At 37.2% G+C, this 25,703-nt stretch overlaps 1 protein-coding gene across 1 annotated transcript in view; it reads right to left on the minus strand.

Moving 5' to 3' along the window:
• Nucleotides 1–12,174: 12,174 nt before the first annotated feature.
• Nucleotides 12,175–25,703, minus strand: part of LOC109053316 (sodium/potassium/calcium exchanger 3-like) — a 29,495-nt gene continuing 15,966 nt past the window's right edge. Inside the window, exons 5-17 of the mRNA XM_042761195.1 lie at nucleotides 24,993–25,077; nucleotides 20,727–20,830; nucleotides 20,472–20,546; nucleotides 20,221–20,246; nucleotides 19,928–19,981; nucleotides 17,063–17,205; nucleotides 16,766–16,932; nucleotides 15,805–16,024; nucleotides 14,621–14,787; nucleotides 14,394–14,508; nucleotides 13,998–14,110; nucleotides 13,845–13,910; nucleotides 12,175–12,683 (exon numbers count right to left, since the gene is read on the minus strand). Coding sequence (XP_042617129.1) covers nucleotides 12,573–12,683; nucleotides 13,845–13,910; nucleotides 13,998–14,110; nucleotides 14,394–14,508; nucleotides 14,621–14,787; nucleotides 15,805–16,024; nucleotides 16,766–16,932; nucleotides 17,063–17,205; nucleotides 19,928–19,981; nucleotides 20,221–20,246; nucleotides 20,472–20,546; nucleotides 20,727–20,830; nucleotides 24,993–25,077 — 1,446 coding nt within the window. The 3' untranslated portion in view covers nucleotides 12,175–12,572. The remainder of the gene's footprint in view (nucleotides 12,684–13,844; nucleotides 13,911–13,997; nucleotides 14,111–14,393; nucleotides 14,509–14,620; nucleotides 14,788–15,804; nucleotides 16,025–16,765; nucleotides 16,933–17,062; nucleotides 17,206–19,927; nucleotides 19,982–20,220; nucleotides 20,247–20,471; nucleotides 20,547–20,726; nucleotides 20,831–24,992; nucleotides 25,078–25,703) is intronic.

The following is a 25,703-nucleotide window of genomic DNA, read 5'->3' on the forward strand; positions in this document are numbered from 1 at the left end:
ACAGAATAAATAATAATAAAAAAAGATCATTTTCAAAAGTGTGTATGTGTTTTCCAGAAGAAAAAAATGCAACCATGTAAGTGTCCCTTAATCTTCTGCTCCATCAGACTGAGGGTCAGTAGGGGGCGCTAGTGCATTCCAGTAATCTGTGTTGGTGCTAATGTCCTAAATGTGCAAAATGTCCAGAAGTCGATGCTAGATGCACTAGATGAGGATTTCAATCCTTTTATGTTGTCCTTACATTGCTCTTAAAACAAATTAGTTGAAAATCATTTTTTTCCTCAGGATTCTATTAATCGGAAGCTAAAACAGCATTTAAAAAAAAAAAAAAAGAAATCTTTAGTAACTATTATAATGTCTTTCATTTCACTTTTGCATCATGTGGATAAAAGTATTATTTTGTAATTAAAATAAAGAAATAACTTACCCCAAACTTTTGAATGGTAGTGTATCACAGAAGAGCTGAAGTGAATGTGTCCTCATCCGTGCAGTATCCAGCACTTTCACCTTCAGCTGAAGTGTCTGAACACTGATGAATCCCACAGCCGTGTTCATGTTCCTGTGTTGATCATCGTCTGATCCAGGTGAGACTGGCTGTCAGAACTCATAAAACAACTCTAATGTGTACTGATGCTGTTGCGTAGCTTCATGTGCTTTCAAAACAGCACCTCTTTGTGGTTTCATAGGCCAATGGCAGTGAAGTCACAAGCCAAAAATAGGTTGCAGGTCTTGAAAGTCATCCATGGTTGCTTGAACTGAATTCGTCAGCTGACTCATTTGATCTCATGATTCCAGATTCACATACACTGAGTAAATGTGTTTTCATTTCAACCTCTATATTAACAGGTTACAGCATTTACACTAGGAGCCGGAGCGGAGTCGCATTCAATGAAATGTTGCATTAAAGAGGTTATCATAGTATGAACAATACTTTTACAGCATGTCTGAAGGCCTGGTCATACCGCAATGATAAAGATGTAATTTTAAAAATTGTTCTAAATTGAAAAGAATAGAGTCCACATCACAACTATAGACCTTAGTCAAGGTGACGCCATATTTATTTGTTTTTTGACAGGAATAAAAATGAGGCTTTGACGGACTGAAATACAGTGCGTTCAATGGATTTTACTGCTGTTTAACAACATGCTGACTGTTCAGCTGACCACACGTCTTTAAGAAAAAAAAAACCCTTTCATTAGACAAAAGCTTAAAATTTCATGATGTAATACCTTTATCCAGTGTGTGCCATTGTAAAGACTTTTGCGTCCCAATTCATATACTATTACCTTAAAGTATGTACTCTTTGTTAAGAAAAAGTACATACTTTTGAGTATATAGCAGAATAGTAGGACATACTACGTCATAAACCCGTCTTTAAAGGACCGCTCTGTTGCTTGCTCTGTTTGCTGCATCCCAAGTCGCATACTATCCGTCCTAAATAGTATTCCAAATTAGAATTAGTATTTCCCAAAGCTTGCCTACTATTCTGCTACATACTCAAAAGTATGCACTTTTTCTTAACAAAAACAGTACATACTTTTAGGGCGTAGTATAAGTAGCTGAATTTGGATGCAGCACTTGTTTTCATTCAAGTTAAATTCAATATGGCGTCTAACCTGGGTGTATAATGATAACAGCACAGAGGAACAATTTAGTTGGAATCACTTTTATAATGATTTTATCAGCTGATGAACAATAAGAACATGAGACAGCCAATCAGAATCCATCATGGTTTTAACAAGTGTGAGCATTTAAAGCAGCAGATGACAAAAGTTATTATTCTATGTTTTAACTTTATTATTCCATGCTGAAAATTACCATTTTTAACAGAAACAAAAACATGCAGTTTTCATGCATGTATCTTTAAATGCAAATGAGTTGCTGTTCCCAACAAAAACATGCAGTTTTCATGCATGTATCTTTAAATGCAAATGAGTTTGCTGTTCCCTTTTAATTTTCATGAGTTGTTTTTTCCCTCTCACTTTCCATTTGAGTACTGTGATAAGGAATGATAATGTTCTTTTTGTACTGTTCTTCTTGCTGTCCAGCTCGATATGGTACCCCAGCCCGGAGCTGTGGACCCTTCATATGTGGGAACTTCAGGGGTCCAAGAGGGGCTACACACCCTGCCTCCCTGTGTGCTTGAATCACTTATTGAGTCTTGTGCACCTTCTACTATAGGCGTCTGTATGCTCTAAAATGGGGAATGTTCGTGAAATGGTGCTATGATAGAGATATCGACTCAGCAAGCTGTCCCGTGTCAGATGTTCTATGTTTTCTGCAGCACAGGCTAGGTAACGGGAGTCTACCGTCAATGCTAAAGGTTTATGTGGCCACTATTGCTTCATTTAATTCCCTGCTTAATGGGCAATTGATCGAGAGGCACGCGCTGGTGGTCAGATTTCTCAGGAGAGCAAGGAGATTACATCCCCAATGCCCCCCAATGTTGATGCCACCGTGGGACCTAGCGCTGGTTCTGAAAGCTCTCTCTTTACCTTCACCTTCTTGGCATCTGTTGCTGTGAGGAAGCTCTCCCTCAAAACTGCTTTGCTTATTGCCCTTGCTTCAGCTAAGTGCATAGGACATCTGCATGTGCTCTCGGTGGACAGTGATTGTATTCGCTCTGAGCCTGGGGACTGCAGGGTTACTCCGGCTGAAACCTGGCTATGTGCCTGAATCTCTTTCTCTTTTATATTGACCATTCGGCCATCTTTTAACAGTCTGACCAGCTCTTTGTGTGCTACGGTGGCTGTACTAAGAGACGAGCAGTATATAAGCAAAGGCTTTCTCACTGGATAGTAGATGCTATCATGACGGCTTATGCGAGCCAGGGACAGGAATGCCCTCTCAATATCAGAGCCCATACGACGTGGGCGATAGCCTCTTCATGGGCCTGGTCTAAAGGCACATCTTTTTGAGATGTATGCTTTGCAGCTGGATGGTCCTCACAGAAAGCTTTCGCCAGCTTTTACAAGTTGGATGTGCCGTCCTAGGTGTCTCAAGTGCTTTCGGTGAGTCACTAACCACACTTATTCTCCTAGTTTATTTTTATCTGCAATTGGGGCACTGTTTGTTCCCGCGTATAACTGTTGACACTGTGTACATTATTATATGTGTGCTTTTGTTACAAGAAATGTACAGCGCTTCCTTGCTACTGTTGTTGTGTCTGCCCTGTATTAGTATAGCCGCTAAGGGTGGAATGGTTCAACTTACTCACGGTTCAGTTAGTCTCACGGTTTTAGAGTCACGGTTTCGGTACAGTTCGGTATGTGCTATGTTTAGGCAAAAACTTTACTGTTAAATAAAAATAAAGAAAATACGAATAATCTATATAAATACAAGCAACAGCACAAATAAATACAATATAGTAAAGATACCAATAAAATAAACAGTGATTTTCAGTTTTTTTTAGGTAGGTCTAACTTTAGTTTTTAGTTACAGAAATTGAATAAAGTAATGAAATGTAAAACAGCATTGCATATTTGACAACTTTGTTGTTGCTGTTTGATTAATATTAAGAAAGTGCTGTCACTCTAAGAGAATGCACTGATCCAGTGCACTGATACAGTACGGGCTACGAGCTTCCCTAGCGGTGTCGCAGTTGGTTGGGAATCATGTGTTGTTCCCCATGCTTGATGTGGTCTTATCCCTTGGTTCGGGCTGATCTTTACTGCTCTCACAGCGGGATTGTATATAGTTCCCATTGTGATCTTCACATGTAGTGTAAATGCATTAAAGGGAACATCTCTGGTTACTGTCATAACTTCAGTTCCCTGAGAGCATGAATGAGACATTGCTAAGTTTACTGTGATCGCTGCTAGATCAGTGGTGCAAGCTTTCAGTCTCAGATTCTGAGGTAATAGTTGCTCTCACTGCATTATATACTGCCCGCAGACTTGCCAGTATTTGCATGTGATTTGCATAATTAGTGAGAGTTGGCCAGTTTATTGTACTGGCATTATCCTATAACGTTTCAGGATTTTGGAAAAGGGGAGGAGTTTCCATTGTGATCTTTGCAATGTCTCGTTCCCGCTCTCAGGGAACCAAGGTTACGACAGTAACCGGAGATGTTTTCTGAGCGCACCCTTTCGAAGCACTCGCAGAGAGACTTTGAGCATTCAAAATTTCTTTGTACTCTGCAATGGTCGTGATATGACATCATGCTCTGCAGTGTCCTTTTAAAATAAACATAAATAATAATACATCTAAAATGTAAAAACACAATCTACTCCACTTTCCTGCAGCACTGCAGTTTTAAATTTATGTTCTTTTAATTCAGCTACAAGGTCATGCTGTGAGATATCCATCTGCTGTTGGTCACACGGTTTCACATGATGCAAATTCACAGGTCAGAGATCACCAAGCTTGAACTTTGGAACGCAGCAAAATGCGAAACTTTTTGCACAAGCTTACGTTTCCGGTCTGATGCATTCGCATGCATATAAATGGAAGTCAACTGAACAAAAAGTGCAGTGTGACCGCCCCTTTAGATAGCGTGTCACATGAGTACTAAACTAAGTTCTCTTTCGCGTCTTATTGCACTTAAAGGGATAGTTCACCCAAAAATCTAAATTATGTCATTAATGACTCACCCTCATGTCGTTCCAAACCCGTGAGACCTCCGTTCATCTTCGGAACACAGTATAAGATATTTTAGATTTAGTCCGAGAGCTTTCTGTCCCTCCATTGAGAATGTATGTACGGTATACTGTCCACGTCCAGAAAGGTAATAAAAACATCTTCAAAGTAGTCCATGTGACATCAGAGGGTCCGTTAGAATTTTTTTAAGCATCGAAATTACATTTTGGTCCAAAAATATCAAAAACTACTAATTTATTCAGCATTGACTTCTCTCCCGGGTCTGTTAGGAGCACGTTCACAACACTGCAGTTTAGTGATATCCAGTATCGCGAACGAATCACTCGATGTAACCGGATCTTCTTGAACCAGTTTCACCAAATCGAACTGAATCGTTTGAAACGGTTCGCGTCAACAATAAGCATTAATCCACAAATGACTTAAGCTGTTAACTTTTTTAACATGGCTGACACTCCCTCTGAGTTCAAATAAACCAATATCCCGGAGTAATTCATTTACTCAAACAGTACACTGACTGAACTGCTGTGAAGAGAGAACTGAAGATGAACACCGAGCCGAGCCAGATAACGAACGAATGATTGACTCGTTCTTGAGTCAAGAACCGGTTGCATTGGTTTTCGGATCACCGGTAGTGATGGGAAGTTCGGTTCTTTTCAGCGAACCGGTTCTTTCGGACAGTTCGATTCAATAAACCTGTTGCCTAAAACGGTTCACCAGTTCTTTTGCGCTCAACGTAATGACTTCATTGGCGATGATTGCCCTTGATTCAAGCCTTCGGTTTACCCGCGCTCATAACATTAGCACAGAATCAGTTCAGAATCAATCACCAAAAGAACCAGTTCAGTTCAGACGCGCTGTGTGTCAGTCTGAATCACGCATGCGCAGTATCATCAGCTCCTCGGTTCTCGAACCGGACGCGTCCAACAGAAACGGTTCTTGACTCGAGAACGAGTCAATGTTTCGTTCGTTATCTGGCTCGGTTCAGTCAGTGTACTGTTTGAGTAAATGAATTACTCCGGGATATTGGTTTATTTGAACTCAGAGGGAGTGTCAGCCATGTTTAAAAAAGTTAACAGCTTAAGTCATTTGTGGATTAATGCTTATTGTTGACGCGAACCGTTTCAAACGATTCAGTTCGATTTGGTGAACTGGCTCAAGAAGATCCGGTTACATCGAGTGATTCGTTCGCGAACCGGATATCACTAAACTGCAGTGTTGTGAACGCGCTCCTAACAGACCCGGGAGAGAAGTCAATGCTGAATAAAGTCGTAGTTTTTGATATTTTTGGACCAAAATGTATTTTCGATGCTTCAAAAAATTCTAACGGACCCTCTGATGTCACATGGACTACTTTGAAGATGTTTTTATTACCTTTCTGGACGTGGACAGTATACCGTACATACATTCTCAATGGAGGGACAGAAAGCTCTCGGACTAAGTCTAAAATATCTTATACTGTGTTCCGAAGATGAACGGAGGTCTCACGGGTTTGGAACGACATGAGGGTGAGTCATTAATGACATAATTTTGATTTTTGGGTGAACTATCCCTTTAAAATGTCAAATACACAAAAGGATATGTCAAAACACATAAACACAGTCTGTTATGTCTGTGAACGTAAACGGCTGGGATAGAAATTGCATGTGTGTATTAGATCTGTGTGACAGCAGCGTAATATACCTACTGCTGTCTATGCTGTGAATTTTAATCAGAACAAAATAAAAATAAAATCACTTACTACTGAATAATGTTGGTAGCTTATAAGAATGAATTTCATAGTTGAATGCTGGTTTAAAATGGTCTAGCGTGGAGATAAACATAGCGGACTGTGTACAGCTCACTCAGGGGAGGAGCTAAACTAATAAGGCAAGACATTGTTACCAGTCATGGGCGGGGCCTATTCAAAATTACATCACATTGGAGAACATTCCCAAACGGCTCATTTTGAGACACGTTTCTGATTTATGGGGAAAATAATAAATGGAGTGGATGAATATTTACCACAACAATGGGGTTGTGTACACACACCACCAACACATAATTATGTTCAAAACAATCCAAAAGTGAATTTTGCATAATAGGTCCCTTTAAAGAACACAAGATTTGCACTATTATAATTTTTTAAGACTTAAGGGGAGACACTGCAGGCAAAAACTGAGTTTTTTTCATGCACCTGTCAATATTTAGATTTTGGGCTTTTTGGCTTTTCATAAACTGTTTTTTCAGACTTATGGAAAGAAAACATCCAAAACACAGTGTTAAGTGTTTATTTTATAGCACTTTATCTATTTGTGTCAATAGATTTCAATTAAAATATATATTTTTAAAGGCCGTTTTCTCAAAATGAGTTTTTTCTCCAACTCTGAGCCATAAATCTCCACTTTAGTGGCACTTACACACACCAAACTTTACATTTTTATTCCTGTCTATATTCTGAAGGTTTTTACAGAGGGATTTGTTCATATATCATTTTCTTGATTATATACAACATTTTATTCCCCCCAAAATGGTGAAAATATATTGTTTTCTAGCTGTTCAAAGTATTTTCTGAATTATGGAGTGACAAAAAGTGATACCCAGAATTCCTTCTGTAAAAATATTTGACTCTAGTATGTCAAAAAAATGTAACAAGAATTTTGAAACTGACTTCATCCAGTGTTCAGATTTTTGTACTAGAAATTCATGCAAATTAGAGCATATTTCATTAAATAATGCCTCATTTGCATATTCAAATATAACATTTTAGAAAACTTGTAATACAAAAAATGTTTGCAATTATCAATGTAATTAATCAACTTGGTAAGTAAGGTGATAACTATTAGTTAATTTTTTTACCCTATTCACCTGCAGTGTCTCGCCTTAAGTAATTTTAGAATGGGTTCAGTTAAAACCATAAAAACTGAAATAAAGTATTAAAACAACAGTTAGATGCCAAGGAAACATTTCCCATTTTAGTTTAACATTATGTACTGACATGACAAACTAAAACTTAAATAGAAGTTAAACACAACAAAATTATTAACATTAAAATGAATATAAAATATAAAAATTAAAAACTAATTTAAACATTATTAACCAGTCATATGAAAAAAAAAAAACTAGTAAAAATGACAACACAATTTTTTTAATTAAAATGAACACTGAAAATATAAAAATTAAAAACGACTTTAAACTATTAATAAAAACCTATAATAGCAGCTCAGTGATGCTAAAATAACACTGGACAGAACCTCTCATTCTTATTATTGAACATTTTATTGCACACAAGAACAGTTTTTTTTTTTTTTTTTTGTACAGCATACCTTTATGGAAAAGCCATGAAGCATTTAGATTTTTCCCTCTCCACCATAATTATTATTTAGTGAAATCACTGTTTTGTAATTGCACTAACCATTCAGCAAATATCATCTCAGTGTTATCACGCTTTACAAAATTAGTTGAATCTCACAGGACAGAAGTCACAGACTGCTTATCTATATACATGCCAACATACCAATTTTTATCAATAGTGAAATTTACAACCGTATATAGTATAGAGTAGACATTATTGCTAGACTCATTGATTTCCCTCCAGTCTAACAACACTACTCACACCATATCCATTTCTATGTAATATAGAAATATTAAAAACACTTCAACTAGAATTTATAAAACTAGGCAAATCGTAGTTAAATATAGACAGTAATTTTGTGTACTCTCATACTTAATAACAAACAGGTCTAAATCTACATAAATAACAAATAACCATAATATTCCCTATATAACTTTTTCAATATATGAACATCGTATTTTATTTTTATTTTTTAGGGGGAAGATCTGAAATTTCACTAAAAAATTCAGTACACGTGTATTATATTCTATAACAACCAGTTACAAACCTCTTTTTAAAAACATCCATCCAAAAAACAACTATCAAAAATACAATCACATTAAATTACTACTACAGGCAAACCTGTGTTGTTGTTGTTTAAATATATATTTGTTTATCGCTAAAAGACCTATTATGTTCCTACAAATATTCCCACACGTACATGAATCATCAAAGACAAATGATCAGTCTCTATGAATTCAGAAGTATTGCTACAGTCAGTGCAAACAGATTAAAGACAGAATTACTACAACGTGATCACTTGGTCAATAACTACAGTCTTTATATAACCAGTGCTATTACATAATCTGATTACAAAAACCAAGTACTTGGAATTAGAGTACAATTAAAAAACAAGTTATCAGAGAACAGTTACTTTTTCATGGACTACATGCTGACATATTGATATTCATATGGATTACATCACCATCAGTCAAAAGAAACAAATGAATCTGTGATTTACTGATGAGTTGTCTGTTTGGTTAACACTTGTCATTCCAAATGATGTCTTATATCCACAACAAAAGTTAACTAGCAAACTTTAATAGTCTGCTATACTAGTTTAATTTTGTGTGATGAGTGTTGATTGATTCGGGATAGTTCACCCAAAAATTCTATCACAAAAGAAGATATTTTGAGGAATGTTGGTAACCAAATAGTTTTGGAGACCAGTGGCTTTCATTGTATGGACAAAAACAAAACACTGAGACATTTCTCAAAACATTTTCTTTTATGTTCCACCGAAGAAAGTAAGTCATACAGGTTTGGTTCGACATAAATGATGACAATTTTTAATTTTTGGGTGAACTAGCTCTATAATTCACAAATTAGTGATTAATTTTTCATCAAAACATACAATAATTAAAGAATCAATTTAAGGCTATTTGTGTTGTTGTGTGTGCAGTAGTTTAAGGAATATGTTCCTTATTGGTCTTTTTTTGTGTTTTTGTCAGAATAAAACAATACAATAGTGCTCTCTGGAGAAAGCAAATTTATGGATAGAGGGCTCATATTTTAGCTGAAAGCAACAATTTAAAGTTTAAAACATTTTAAAGATGGATTTGTTTTTTTTTACAAACACATAGCTTTTCTCTTCATAAGACGTTAACTGATGGACTGGAGTGGTGTGGATTACTTGTGGATTATTGCAATGTTTTTATCAGATGTTTGGACTCTCATTCTGACGGCACCCATTCACTGCAGATGATCTATTGCTGATCAAGTGATCTAATCCTACATTCCTCCAAATCTGATGAAGAAACAAACTCATCTGCATCTTGGATGCCCTAAGAGTGGGTAAATTTTTAGCACATTTACATTTTTGGATGAACTATTCCTATAGATCAGGTAACAGTAAGGCTGAACAACAGAGGTTTCCTATCATGCTTAAAGCATTTTGTAAACACTCTAGACCAGCTCCACTATGGATTTTTAATTTCCATAAAGTGTGAACATTGCGAATGCAGAACGGCAGAGTAATACAAACTGTGGAACGTCCCAGTGCTGTTGTACTCTTTATTATTGCTCTTGCAATGCAGCTTAGGCAATCAGAACACAGCAACAGTACTACCCTTGTGAAAAAGAAGTCTGCTTAATTGTATTGAAGGTGCACTTGTAGTGTACTTCAAATCTTAAAAGTATATTTAAAAAAAAAACTGCATATAATATTAATCACATGAAAGGCCACTTAAGTGACTTGAAGAGAGGACTGTTTCTGAACACACTTAAGTACACTTTTAAAAAATACGCTAATGATGTCAATTTAATTTTAAATAATTTGTGAATGTACAGTTAAAACAGTATTTGACTGACAAAAATATTTTAAATAATTTTCAGTCAGGGTTCAGAAGTGGCCATAGCACTATCACTGCTGCTACATTAGTGACAAATTATATTATTGGGGCCTTAGATAAGAAGCAACATTCTGCTGCATTATTTGTTGATCTTTCTAAGGCATTTGATTCGGTTGATCATGGATTGTTATTGACCAAACTACATTTAATTGGTTTAAGTGAGAAGGCTGTTGCATGGTTCCAGAATTATTTGGTAGATCGTATTCAGTGTGTTTATGCTGAAGGTTATAAATCTGATTTTCTTGAGATAACTAAAGGTGTCCCTCAAGGATCAATCTTAGGACCCATTCTGTTTTCATTTTTTATAAATGATTTGGATAGAGATGTTCAAGCCAAATTACATTTATACGCTGATGATGCAGTGGTTTAGACCCAGGCTTCCACCATTTCAGTAGCAGTGCAGGAACTTCAGACTGCATTTCAGGCATTGCAATACACATTATTGAGTCTAAAATTGGTTTTAAATACACAGAAAACAAAGTTTATGGTCTTCTCAAAAGCTTGAGCACAGCTACTCGACAATTGTGGCATTTTGTCATTAGATGGGAAATCAATTGAGAGAGTGTCTTCATACAAGTACTTGGGGATATGGATAGATGATAAGCTTTCCTTCAATGAACATATTACTGCTTTAGTTAAGAAACTTAAAGTCAAGCTCGGCTTCTATTACAGAAACAAATCTTGCTTTACTTTTAGTGCTAGGAGGAAACTTGTGGAAGCTACTTTTCTGCCTGTAATTGATTATGGAGATATATTGTACATGCATGCTGCATTTTCCATCCTGCGTCATGTAGATTCGGTTACCATGCATCACTACGATTCATAACAAATACAAAGTCCCTTACCCATCACTGCATTCTTTATGATTTAGTTGGTTGGACATCACTTAAAATTCGTAGACAACAGCACTGGTATATCTTTATTTATAAAGCTATACTTGGCAAATTTCCACTGTACCTCTGTAACCTCCTCTCTGTTTGCGCTGGTACCTATCAGCTACACTCCTCAAAGTGGTTGCTTTTTAATGTGCCACGAGTAACAACCGAATTGGGAAAAACTGCCTTTTCTTATTTAGCACCTTGGGGGTGGAATAATCTACAAAAAGAGCTAAAGTTAGAAACCCTTATGTCCATAGATGAATTTAAAACTACTGTAAAGAGTGTTGTGATGGAGACATGTTCTTGTTTTTCTTAAGAGTCTCATTGTGTTTTATATTTTTATTTTTAATATTTTGTACTTCTTTTATTGTGAAAATGTACTTTGGTGTTTGTTATGTATGCATTTGTTGTGATTTGGCTGCTACCTTGGCCAGGTCTCTCTTGTAAAAGACATTCTGAATCTCAATGGGACCTCCTGTTTAAATAAAGGTATAATAATAAAAATTTTAAATCATTGTTTTAATAATCTTTTGTCATGTTTTAAAGAAGTACACTTTTGATGTGTTGAATAACATACTGAAGCACATGTAAAGTTCTTGATTATAATTTTAACTGTATTGTTATTCTGTATAGCATTTAAAGTTAATATATTTTAAATGTACTAGATTCCAACTTCATCATTACACATGTGTAATTATAAATATATTTAAATACTTTACAATTCAACCATATTTTAAAGACAACAGAAGTAATTATAAAATGACATATAAAGATGTACTTAAATCCTACTTAAGTGGGTCAAAAATCATTCCTAAGTTCAACTAATTGCATTTAATATAAATTTTAACTATACCACTATTTCATTAATTGCCAATAATATGCAATTAATTCTCTGAAAATTTTACATTCAGTTTGCACTTAATTACATTCATTTACAGTGTTTTTTAAATTCTTTAAGTATGCTGAAATGTACTTCTTTTTCACAAGGGTAAAACACTGCCAAGAAGAGTTACTGAGCCATGTCATGAGCAGGTAAACAGAGCCTGATTGTAATACTTCAGCGTTTCTGTAAGTTGTCAGCATCCTGGGTCGACTGAAGACAGAAACCATTATATTATACAGTAAACCTTCCAGCTTAAAGCAGTGCTTAATTAGGCATTCAAAAACTGTATCCGTTCCTGCTGTGGTCAGAACAAATGACTGACCTGATCTTGAAAACCATGTTGATGTTGTTTCTGTAGAGCACAAAATTTCCCCTTGCTGCTACACTGTACGCAGGCATGAAATCAGCCAAGATTTAGTACCTGATCTATAGTAAAAGCACTATAAAAATGAAACCAAACCAAGAATGCACTGAAGAGTGTGTCAGCGCCTCTAGAGCTGACCAAAGAGGATGGAGCAGAGCAGAAAGATGGAGTAAAGGAGCATGAGACCAAGACCTAGTTTCCGATCCAGCTTCCAGCCGTTTAGATGCACACTCAGGACCTACAACACACACACACACACACACACACACATGCACGCGCAGAGTCAACATGGACACTAATAGCATTCTGAATGTGTGTAATCAGGGTGCGATTGGGGGATTTCAATGCCTCTGCTTTTAAAATCCCCCTTTCTAGTCATTCATTTTTATTCCTGCTTCTGGTCAGACGGAATGCATTTCCCATTTCCTACAGTAGATGGTGATGTATGTTTTCCTACTGGCATATTATAACTTGCCTTATAGATTCATCTGAGTTGAACATAACTAATCTGATTAACATTACATTACAATTTTAGTTCTAATGTTTATAAATGGCAGGTCAACAGTTTCACTAGCAATTTCATCAGCATGAAGCGAGATTTGTTACAGATGTTAGTTTTGTCACTGCAAAAAAGCCTAGTAAAATGTGCACGACACTACGACTTATTCTGGACTAATATGGATAAAGATAAAAGTATGTTAGGATAGATGGCTGAAATGTGTTCAAAATGTTTGACAGCTTACCTTAATACCCCATGAGTTCTGTAAACTGTATAAATACATTGATATTCAGACACTACATGATTTTTTTTTAAAATTTAATTTTTTATTGTAATATTTAATTATATATATATATATATATATATATATATATATATATATATATATATATATATATATATATATTATATTTTATAATTAATTCATATAATGAATCTAATAATAAAATTAATGTAATATTTAAAAAAAGTTAAAACACCTTAAATATTTTATGTATTTTTAATGTTCATTTTTATGTTCATTTTGTTTTTATTTTATACCTTCTAAACTACACTGTATAAATTTCTACATTAAAATTTCAATGATGACATTCTTGTTCAAATATCACCCGTCTGTGTTTTTTATTTATTATTTTATTACATATTACATTTATTTTTATTTATTACACCAACCACCATTTGGGAAACCCTGCTGTAGAGCAGAGATCCATATGCGATGAGCTCAGTGTAGATTCCTATGAACTACTCATCTTACTTTTATGGAATATTTTTATATTTTTAAACTAATTTGCCAATTAAGCCTGTGAGATCTCTGGTGGTGCAAAGTCTTAACAATTCTGGAACCCCAAAGCTTCTGGTGTATGTTCTTGTATGTTGTGATTATGGGAAGGCATTACTCACCGTGAGGAAGACTGATGCGAGCAGCAGGATGACAGAATAGACCAGGCCTTTATTATTGATGAATATTTAAAAAAAGACACAGAGCGGTCAGAGGAAAGCATCAGCGGAATCACATCTGCACTGGACGAACAGTAAAATAAGTCAAACACTCACTGCTGATCCATGGTCTACTACTAGCGTCCTCAGAGCCCAGGGGAAGCCCAGTCCCAGCAGGATGTCAAAGATATTGCTGCCAATGGAGTTTGACACTGCCATGTCCCCCATTCCTGAGACACAAATTACAATGAGAATCCAATGTATTTGACAAATAACATGCTAAAACGTGCTATATCTAAGCAACCATTATCTATCTATCTATCTATCTATCTATCTATCTATCTATAAGACTATATGGCCTTAAAACCTTCAAAATTCTAGCTTTTAAAACTACTTTAAACTTTAAACAATTTTCAAACTTAAAAACTTCAAACTTAAAGATTTTATATAAAATGATCTTAAAGATAAAAGCATGCATACAAACATTTTTATGTGCACATAAAGGTTACACACCTTGGCGGGCGACGATGAGGCTCGCCATGCAGTCGGGTACACTAGTGCCAGCAGCCAGGAAAGTGATTCCCATGATGTAATCAGGAATACCAAGTGTGTAGCTGATGATGGTGACCTGCAAAACACACCAGATAATGACAAAAATCAGCATAATCAACCAACTAATAGAGTGAATAGTAAAGACTGCTATATTTAATAAGAGCGTCTATTTTTCATCTTTTTCTTACCATCCACACCATGAGGTAGGAGAAAATAGCAATCCAGAGGGTTGATGCAATGAAGGTGATCATGAACCAGCGATGCCAACGTGGCAAAACACAGTTAGGCACTGTGCAGTACAGCAGAACAGCCAGCGGCCAGGACACAAGCCACTTCAGACGCGCAGAGTAGCCAGCTAATACACACAATACCCAGAGACTAAATGACCAAAGAACATTTTCAAAGTACTATTTTGATTACTTCTGAATACATTTTTCAGAAGAAAAAAAATATGCACGTATGTATGCGTATAAACAATTATTTACAGAGATTGACAATAATGGTCCTATCTTAAAGGAATGGTTCACCCAAAAATTTATCCACCCGACTCCATTCCATTAATTAACGTCTTGTGAAGCCAAAAGCTGTCTGTTTGTTAGAAACAAATCCATTGTTAAGACATTTTTAGCTTTAAACTGTTAGTTTCGGCTACAATATGAGTCCATAATCCATAATAACGCTTCTTCCAGTGAAAAAGTCCATCTCCTGTTGTCTCTCACATTAACATCCAGTCACATATTTGTTTAGAGCTGTTTCAGAGTGTTTTGGCTTGTAAACGGTGGTTGATCTGTGCAGATTTCTCTCCTGATTGAAACGAGATGATTTCACTGGAGAAAGCAATATTATGGATTTGACTTTTTAGCCGAAAGTAAAAAAAAAAAACGTCATGATGGATTTGTTTCTTATAAACACGTAGCTTTTGGCTTCTCAAGACATTAACTGATGGACTGGAGTGGTGTGGATTACTTGTGGATTATTGTGATGTTTCTATCAGCTGTTTGGACTCTCATTCTGACGGCACCCATTCACTGCAGAGCATCCACTGCTGAGACAGTGATGCAGTCCTATATTTCTCCAAATCTGTTCTCATCTTAGATGGCCTGAGGGTGAGAACATTTTCATTTCTGGCTGAACTGTTCCTTTAATGTGAAGCTGTTTAATCTGTTTTGTATAAAGCACTACATAAATAAATGTGACTTGATTTTACTTTACATTACATACAGTTGTATACATACTAGATAAAGGTAACTAGAGATTCTCTTAGATCATATGATTCAAGGCCTACCACAAGCAGAAGAATAACAAATAAGCGAAACTTTCTGCATGTTTTTAATACTAATAATTTGCATTCGATCTGGTTTAATGCACTAACCAGGAAAATGGAAAGGTTTGAACATTTCGTCCCCATCTTCATCCTCTTCCTCAGGTTGAGAGTTTTCCGCCTCCACCTTCGCTCCTTTCTTACCATCTGTCATTTCTTTGTCCTCAGGTGTTTGCTGTGATTCAACACTTCCTCCGTTTACTATCCCTCTAGAACCGAATGTCTTCCCCGAGGTCCTGCTCTTCTTATTCTCCTGGAGCAGTCTCTGTCTCTGAGAAGAGCAAACGTTGATATTTTGGTGTGTCATTAGTGTCAATGCCAGTTGCATCATACAGGGTTGGACAGGATTCTGAATTCAAGAATTTACTCCCTTTTCAATTTATCAATTGGGGTAATTTATAGTGAAAAAAAAAATTGCACCAAGAAATTGCTTGTAAATCTCAAACGCCATTTAACATTTTAATTAATATATATATATAAATTAAATTGTATAAATTGTATAACATGTTCCAATAATCTTTTTTATTCATAACTTAAAAAATATTTTTTTACAGTGTGACAAAAAAGCTGCATACATTTTGATAAACTGTTCTATTTATTTCCTGATATAGAACATATGATATGCATAGTAAAAATAACTTATCAGACATATTTGTCTTCAGTACAAATCAAAACATCCATCAAGTTAAATAGTGATTTTGTAAACCATTTTTTATATCTGAAAACAAAGTTTTATATAACTCTAAAATATGTGTATATAATTGATAAAAATAATCAATTTTATTACTACACTAAAAAAATAAAAACAGTTTTCACTTGCAAGTAACACAATTAATTACAAAGAAACAGCAAGTAACATTGAATTAACCATGACATTTTGAAGTAGAAAGACTCAAATATGAGTATTTTCTCATAAACAGGAATTGAATCAGAATTCAAAGGACATGCTCTGTATTAGGTAACATAAAAAAAAAATAATAATAATAAATAAAAAAGTGATGTTAGAGTTCACCTCACTGATGAGCATGCGTCCAGCCATAGTGAGACGGGTGCGTGGAGAGAAATGTGGTGTGATCATGACACGCAGTCCAGCCTCTGGGAATGAGAGCTGGTGTGGCCTTAAGATGAGCAGCTCATCCACCATCACTACTGGAGACTCCTGTGGCGAACCTGCTGGAGCTGACAATAAATACATGTAAAAATTGCTTCTGCTTCAGGACCCAGATTCTACACTGGACATGCATGTTATGAGAAGCAATGCATTTCATGCAAAACAAAAGCAATGCAAAACATACATGCATGCATGTACCTTTCCTCAACAGCACCAGGGAGGTGTTGCCGTCTGTTCCTGCTTCATCAGCCTCTTTATCTCTGGATGTTTGTCTCCTGACACAACACTGGCCTGGACCGCCACATGATTTCTGGACAAAGTTGGCAATCTGACTGTTAAACCTGTCAATGAGATTAAAGGGAGAGTTCACCCAAAAATGAAAAATACCCCATGATTTACTCACCCTCAAGCCATCCTAGGTATATATGTTTATTTTTTCAGACGAATACAATCGGAGTTATATTTAAAAATGTCCTGGCTCTTCCCAGCTTTATAATGGCAGTCAATTTTTATACTTTCTGCAGTTTCACAGTTTACTTATATAAACTTCGAAAGTTTTTCCAAGGGTTTTTGAGTCGCTGTGTCTTTTTAAGGCATCTGCTGGTGACATAAAGCACACCAGCATTCCAAAACACAACCTATTCTTCATCTTTTCAACAGGGCTGTTGTCTCTGTATGGGATAAATATGTAATATCTTGAATTATCAACATCTCTGTGACAAAACATGCTTCAGCTTCCCTCCTCCAACAAAACAGAGAGGAGGGATGTTTATCTGAGGCTTGAAGAGCTCAAGCCTCCCCTAATGACCTTAAAAGGTGCTTAATGAAGGTTGTTGTCATGTAGAAGATCCTTATCTCTCTATAAGCTGTGTTGTCTCTACAACACTAGTACTCATCCGCTCTCCTTTCCAAACAAATGAAACATTCTCCTTTCTCTCATATACATGCAAGAGGTGTCACGCATTTGCAATTGCAGAGCAATGAAGAGAAGAGAATCTAGCCAACGGATATGACTGAAGCAACAGGGAGGTCTGTGTAAATGTATAGCTTCAAGACATTTTGGTCTGGGCTATTATTTGATCTAGAAAATGAGTTGCAAACTCTTTAAACTTAATAATCATCCCAGAAAAAGACTTCAGTATTATTCTTTTATGATTATCTGTTATTAGATCATGAAGATGAGTTGCAAACTCTTTTTATTTATTATTTTATTTTCATTTAAAATTTAGAGCAAAACTTTCAGAAAAAGACTTAAGTATTAATTTTATGATTGTTTGTTGTACAACTTTCCTGATTGCTCCCAAGGTTTTTTCCTCTCAAACGTAACCATCCAGGGAGTTTTTCCTTAAAACAATAGCATTTAGGTAGTTTTCAGGCACTAGTTTCAGCAACACTTCTTTGAAGCACAGTATGTATTGTAAAAATTGCTAATTTATTGCTAATAAAACTGTCTTTTTTATGAATGTATCATAGGTTCTCTCCTGTTGATAAGTATTTAAGTAATAGTAATTAATTATTATAATTATTAATATATAATAAAAAAATTATCAACTCTCTGCAACTGGACCCCACTCTCTGCAACTGGACATTGGACTTTGTCTCTAACAGAACACAGTCTGTTAGGATTAACAATTACAACTCCTCCATCCTCACCTTGAACAATGGTGTACCACATGGCTATGTCCTGGGCCCAATTCTCTACTCCCTTTTCACCCACGACTGCATACCTATACATGGCTTTAACTCCATAATCAAGTTTGCAGATGACACCACGGTGTTAAGACTGATCAGCGCCGATGATGAAACGGCCTACAGGGAGAAGGTTCAGCACCTGGCAGTGTGGTGTGCCGACAATAATCTCGCACTCAACACACAGAAGACCAAGGAACTGATTGTGGACCCCCGGCGGACTAGGAAAGACCACACACACACACCCACCAACATTGATGGGGCCGAAGTAGAGTGTGTCTAGGATCAAATTCCTGAGTGTCCATATCTCTGAGGATCTTTCCTGGACCCTCAACACCTCCACTCTGATCAATAAATGTGTAAACCCATGCTTTAATTAAAATACAATTTCTCTACAACCTGATTTTCTCAAAAAATTTAATTTTCCCTTCATACACTGAGATTTTTTTTTTTCCATTTGGCTGCCAGAAACAGTTCAATATATAGAATGTGAATCTGATATGAAATAACACAATGCTTGGCATAATTTTTAATATATTTTAAAGCATTTATGATGTGCATTAATGTAGCATTCTTTAACTAACAAACATACACCAATATTACTGACATGCTTGTGTCTAAGGCTAAGCTTTTACCAACAACCAATATCAAAATGTGATCATGCTTTTCAGTAGAATGTCTCAATCGCACTGTTACAGCATAAATATTGGGATCGTAGTGTGTTCCAGACTTCAAAAGAAACAATGCAATTAGTGCGTTAGAAAATCTTAAAATATCCTCTCAAATGTTCCAGAAATGGGTGATAAAATTGGAGTAGCCTAAATAATTGATGAACACTACTCCGAATATCTTCTAAATGCACTGTGAAAGTATTCAATATTTACACAAAGGGCCAGATTTACTAACAGCCTCTGCTGGTGCAAGCCCTCTTTTGGCGTTAAAAAACTACTATCAGAATTTACTTAAAAAACTACTATCAGGATTTTCTTAAGGTATGCAGTGAAAATTTAGTGCTAAAAAAATGTGGGCAGTTATTTTTGCGACTGACCTTATTGCATATGCTTTTGTAGAAATTTCCCTTTCAGATGCAAAATTTATGGGAGGAGAGTATTCAAATGAATCACACAACATGATTTACTAATATTTGCAATAGTCAATTTACTGGTATTTATGCCATAATTAAATGCCCCCCAAAAAAGCATGTCTTAAAGCAGATGCTAATTTGAGCTGTTCATAGTAGATTCCAATGGTCGTTATGAAACAGATCTGGCTGTGTCTGTATTATTTAATATGCACATTTTCATAAGATCAACCGCAGAACTTTCCATTCCCATCATCGCTTTTATGGGATTATGGAAACAGCATGATACTCACTTCATGATAAGGATGTAGACTCCATACATGGAGACCAGAAGCACTGATTCCCACCTATAATAATGCATTAATGGACACAAATATCAATAATACAACTCTCATACGTGTACATTTCCATTACATTCATGCATTTAGCAGACACTCAAAAAAAGCGATTTGTCAAACATATTAACTTCCTAATGTTTCTAAATAATTACAGTACTGTAATAACTCTGCAAATACAATACGATTTTTCTCATCTGCTTGAACATGTGGACATGGGTTTAGAAGAAACACACAGTGGCACGACTTACCATACAACTCTTTCATCATAGATAACCTGGATAAAATGAGACATTTGAAGGGGTTAAATGAATGTTAGTTGCTGATGAAGTCATCATGTATCATTTGAATTGAAACGCTACTGAAGAAAATCTAGAGACTAGCGCTGGCAGTCATTATTGAGGCCATGTTCACACCTTAATAAAACAGAGGAGAAACTGCATTATACTGTTTCCCTCTTTTTTTTGTCCTCTCTCATATATACAGTTAAACATAGACTCACCAAAATCAAGGCCAGAACTGAGAAGATATAGTACAGCGAGTCTCTGAACAGAGACCACCAGGTCAGGACCACCGTCTAGGGCAGAAATGGACAAAAGACACACAAGAAACTGTGGCAATATGCATATTTCAGGTGTTCAATATGATGCCAATGAAGAAAGGCTAAATTAACTCTTTTAAACTAACTCTTATTATTAATACTATGTACCTCCTTTGATACTTTGATAGATAGATTTAGTAGATAGAGTATGTCTACCTGACGGGCAAAGATGCCACACACTCCAATGATGACCAGTATGTTGAAGACAGCTGACCCAACAATGGTACCGACGCCGACATCTCCCTTTGTGATAAACACACCTGCCAGTCAAGCACATGAATCATGGTCACATATGCGATAGAGTCAAAATCACATTAATCATTTAACAAATTGCACATTTTACTGTGTGGTTTAAATTTTGAAATCAGAGGGCTTGGTCAAATATAATAATATTCACAGTTTGGCCATTTAACACTATAAATCCTTCTGTATCATGTTTGATAAACAAATCTATAAATATCTAAATTACTGGCATGACCAAAAGTTTGATGTTAAAAATGTTGCACACAATCATCCACATTCCTTCTGTCATCTGATTGATAGTTCATACTTTTTAGCAAGTAAAAGTTCTGAAGTGACGTGACATGACATACAGCCAAGTATGGAGACCCATCCAAAGTGCACACACACACACCGTGAACACACACCCAGAGCAGTGGGCAGCCATTTATGCTGCAGCACCCGGAGAGCAGTTGGGGGTTCGGTGCCTTGCTCAAGGGCACCTCAGTTGTGGTACTGCCAGCCCGAGACTCAAACCCACAACCTTAGGGTTGGGAGTCAAACTCTCTAACCATTAGGCCACAACTTCCCCCAATTAGTATTAGTATATAATTGTACAAACGTCCACCTTCAGCTCGTGATTCAAGTGTCTTTTTGTGTGATATCTTTACTGATTTTTCTAAAGTAAACATTAGTATAAGTTTTGTATTATTAGTAATATTTTGAGATGAACGTACTGGACTGAAGTAACTTAGATTTATTTGATTATCCATTAGCCATTTTTAGAAAAATCAAGTTTCGAATGTGAGTCTCAAATATGATCCATCAAGTTTTTGAGGAACGTTTATTTGTTCATCACTCAATTATCATTGTATTGCATTGCATTATATGTTTTGAAACTACAGAGCTTTGATCATAAAACGTCTTGGTTATGTATGTAATCCTCACTCCCTGAAGGAGGGAACGGAGACGTTACATCAACACTAATGTTAGCGGTCTCACTTGGGAGCCCCAATCACCTCTGAGTAGTAAAAAACAGGCCAATGAACATTGGTGAGTGGAATTTGCATGCCCAGTCACTCCCCTGTACACACAGGTATATAAGATGGCGGTGTGCATCCAGTCATTCAGGTTTGTGCTGAGGAACCAATATCATGTCCCGGCCATTTAGACGGTTAGTTCAAAGTTGTGGCAGGAGGGACATAACATCTCTGTTCACTCCTTCAGGGAACAATGGTTACATAATTAACTGAGATGTTCCCTTTCAGTCAGTCACGTTCGATGATACATCAACACTAACGTTAGGGGTCCCCATGGAAAACGCCACATCCAAACTGTTACGAGGACTTGCAATGCAGAGTCCAGTACAGGGGCTGACCGAAGAGACAGCAAACTCAAGTACTGAACCTGGCATCAGACTCCTCCACTGAGCCTGACAGCCGAAGGGTGCTATAGGATGCTCAGTCCAGGGTTTGTCAGGTGAGGAGCATGCCTGGAGAGATTAAATCGCTCACAACCCTTGTTGAAGGGGAAAAACACTGCAAGCAAGACGCAGAGCAGGTCTTCCTGCCACTTAGCTGTTTGTACACAACACTCACCTTGACACATTTGGTACGCCAAGGTGATGGTATTCCCCTTATGCGGTTCTCCAAAGCAGACAAAGGGCTAGTCAGAACTTCTAAAGCTGTATGTGCGCTCCACGTAAACGTGCAAAGCGTGAACAGGAAACAAGGGCTATCTCTGCCTCCTCCAAAGGCAGCACTTGCAAGTTCACCACTTGGTCTTAGAAATGAGATAGATAGATAGACCTCTTGTTGGAGGTGAGTGCAGTCAGGACAGCTGTCTTAAGAGACAGAATCTTAAGCTCAAAGGGGGGTCACTGCAGTCCTGAAACCTTATGACCATGTCATGTTTTCCATGGATTTGCTGTCCACTGCATCATGATTTGCTGTGATAGCAGCCACATATACTTGGAGGGGTGCTCTTAAGTGGAGGGGGACAGTCTCCGCTCCATCCTTTCTTGCAGAAAGGAAAGCACAGCACTGATCAGGCATCTCTGGGGCTTCTCAAAGTGAAACATACCAGTCATCAAACAGACTCCACTTCAGGTGGAATGTGCTATTTGCGGCCATGCCCATCTTGGGACTCGGCCGAGTAGCCAGAGACGAAGCAGTATCATATGTAGCAATCTGAGCAGCATATGCCCTAGGAGCCTCTGAAATTGTTTCAGTGGAAATGGTTTTCCCCCTGAATGCATTCAGGCAGTCCAGCACTGACAGGGCATGGTTGTTCGTGAGATGTGCCGTCATGCTGACTGAGTCCAACTCCATAGTCATACTGAGAAAAGAGATGCTCTGCACAGGAGAGAGCTTGCTCTTTTCCCAGTTGACCCAAAGCCCCAACTGGCTGAGGTGCCGGAGCACAAGGTCCCTGTGCCTGCACAATAATTCAATTCAATTCAATTAAAGTTTATTTGTATAGCCCTTTTTACGATACAAATTGTTGCAAAGCAACTTTACAGAAAATTAAGTTTCTACAATATTTAGTAGTAGCTAGTAGTAGTAGTTTATGTACATATGGCAGAAATGCATGGAAAAATCTGTTACATCAATAGATCTCACGAGTGAGCTAGAAAAAGCCAGTTGTCGAGATAGTTAAGAGTGTGAATGTCCACTTCCCTTACTGGGGCAAGGGTGGTCTTCTTTACTTTGGTAAAAACACAGAGACAGCAAGAAGGGGGACCTTGTAATGATATGCCCCACCCTCAAATCAAACCAAACAAATGGTTTGTGTTGAAGCAATATCGAGACATGGAAGTATGCGTCCTTCAGGTCAATTGCTGCAAGCCAAGTTTGCTCAGTCACCCAGAGGCAAAATTGGTCACCAAGTGTAGTTCCTGCATCAACCCCAGCTCAGAACAACCCCTGTGCAATACAGTGCTTTGGCTATTTGCAGGACAGTCAGCGCATGCAGGGTGGAGGGGGCCTGTCCAATGGCGAGTAAGTCGGAAGGCATGCATGAGGACGAGAGGCATGCATGATTCCCCCATGCTTTTTGTGGCACTGCAATCACGCTCTCCTCCTGGGGAATCTCTTCAAACTCCCAGGTGGCCCCACCATCAAAGGTAGTGAGGGTGGAGGAGGCTGGGAAGCAGCTTCGGACAGTAAAAAGGTGCCTTTGATGACTTTGTTCCCTCCCTATGCACTTCTGGGAAGAATGGCAGCAGAAACCAATAATCCAGCCATAAACGTTTGGGACAGGGTGGAGGGTTCCACTCCAGTCTGATCCTCATGGCGGCCTGGGAAAGCACGGCCATCAACTCTGAGTCAGTCTCCGACTGAGCAATCAGCCCAAAGGGGTGACGTTGAGCTGAGCCTTCATCATCAGAGGACATTGGCTCAAACTCCGATGCAACGATCGAAATCTGATCCTCATTGGGAGACCCAAAAAACAGGTATGATCGGCATCACTCGGGAGCACGAACAGCACAGCTGAGTTGCGGCAGAGGGGACTCAAGCCTTCACGAAGAAGGCAAGTAGTGATCACAGCCTTGCCAAAGTTATGCTCTCATAGCGAGAGCATAAATCATCCACAAACACAGTCTCAGCGTGCTTATCAGACATGGCCGTTGGAAGAGGTCAAAAAAGACCGCATCCAGAAATGCACGGACAGAGAAGCATCTTTAAAAAGATGCTCACCATCTGTGTTGCTCTTTTAGGGAAAACTGTTCTTTTATTTGCTGAAGTGCCCAGGCAGGAATCAATGGGAATGGAAGGTTGATGGCTCAAACATGGGCAACCACCCTCTTATTTACCCATGTGTACGGCGGAGTGGCTGGGCATGAAACTTCCACTTCCCAATGTTCATTCATACTACTCAGAGGTGATTGGGGCTCCCAAGTTAGACCCCTAACATCAGTATTGACATAACGTCAAATGTGACTGACTGAAAGGGAACTAAGCATTCAAATATCATTTTACTAAGACATACTACTGGGAGATATAGAGTGACAACTGACATTTATTTGCATTAATGAGTCCGCTATACTGTTATAAAAATCTCATTGATTTACGCTACAAGCTTACTTGTAATGTAAATCAATTACTTACTTAAGATGTACTGTAGTATATGCATATGTTGCATCTTATGTAAAATTATATCCAACCAAGTGGAGGTTCAAATGTTGTGCAAAAGCAGACTTACCAATTAAGGAAGTAAATAATTCAGGAGCTGAACTTCCTGCAGCCATAAAAGTTGCCCCGGCCACATCTTCACTCAGCTGCAGATTCTAAAATATTAATCATGAATACTAGCAATAATGCAAAACTAATAAAATTGTCTCTTTGTCCTACACATTTTTTCAAGAGATTTTTCGGCAGTTATTGATACCGCATCAAATGTCATGCACTTCAACCAAAAAGAAGTGCACTTAACTGTAATGAATATGCACATGTAGTGTACTTCAAATCTTAACAGTACACTTTTCAAAAATTCTACTTGCAGATAATATAATATTAATGAAAAAAGTTCACTTGGCTGTTTCTTAAAACTTAAGTACACTTTTAAGTAGAAATGTTAGATTAAAAGTTTTCCTTTAAAGTTTAGCTAATTGCATTTAATATAAATTTGATCTATAATACATTTTCATTTAATTGCAGTTAACAAGTTAAGTTTGCATTTAAGTATATTCTTTTATAGAGTATTATTTCCAAAATAAGTATTTTTTTTAAGTATACTAAAGTGTACTTCTTTTTCACAAGTGTTCTTCAGTAGCCTGAATCTCTACAGTTTTGAATATTTAAACCTCAGCAGCTCCTGACAATTTGTGAACAAAGCCAATTTCCTGAAGGAACGTGAACAAAGAGAATTTCCCAGAAGGCAACACATGTTAATTAACACTTTAGCCAGAGTTCA

This window comes from Cyprinus carpio, chromosome A7 (genome assembly GCF_018340385.1).
Source record: "Cyprinus carpio isolate SPL01 chromosome A7, ASM1834038v1, whole genome shotgun sequence".
Taxonomy (NCBI): domain Eukaryota; kingdom Metazoa; phylum Chordata; class Actinopteri; order Cypriniformes; family Cyprinidae; genus Cyprinus; species Cyprinus carpio.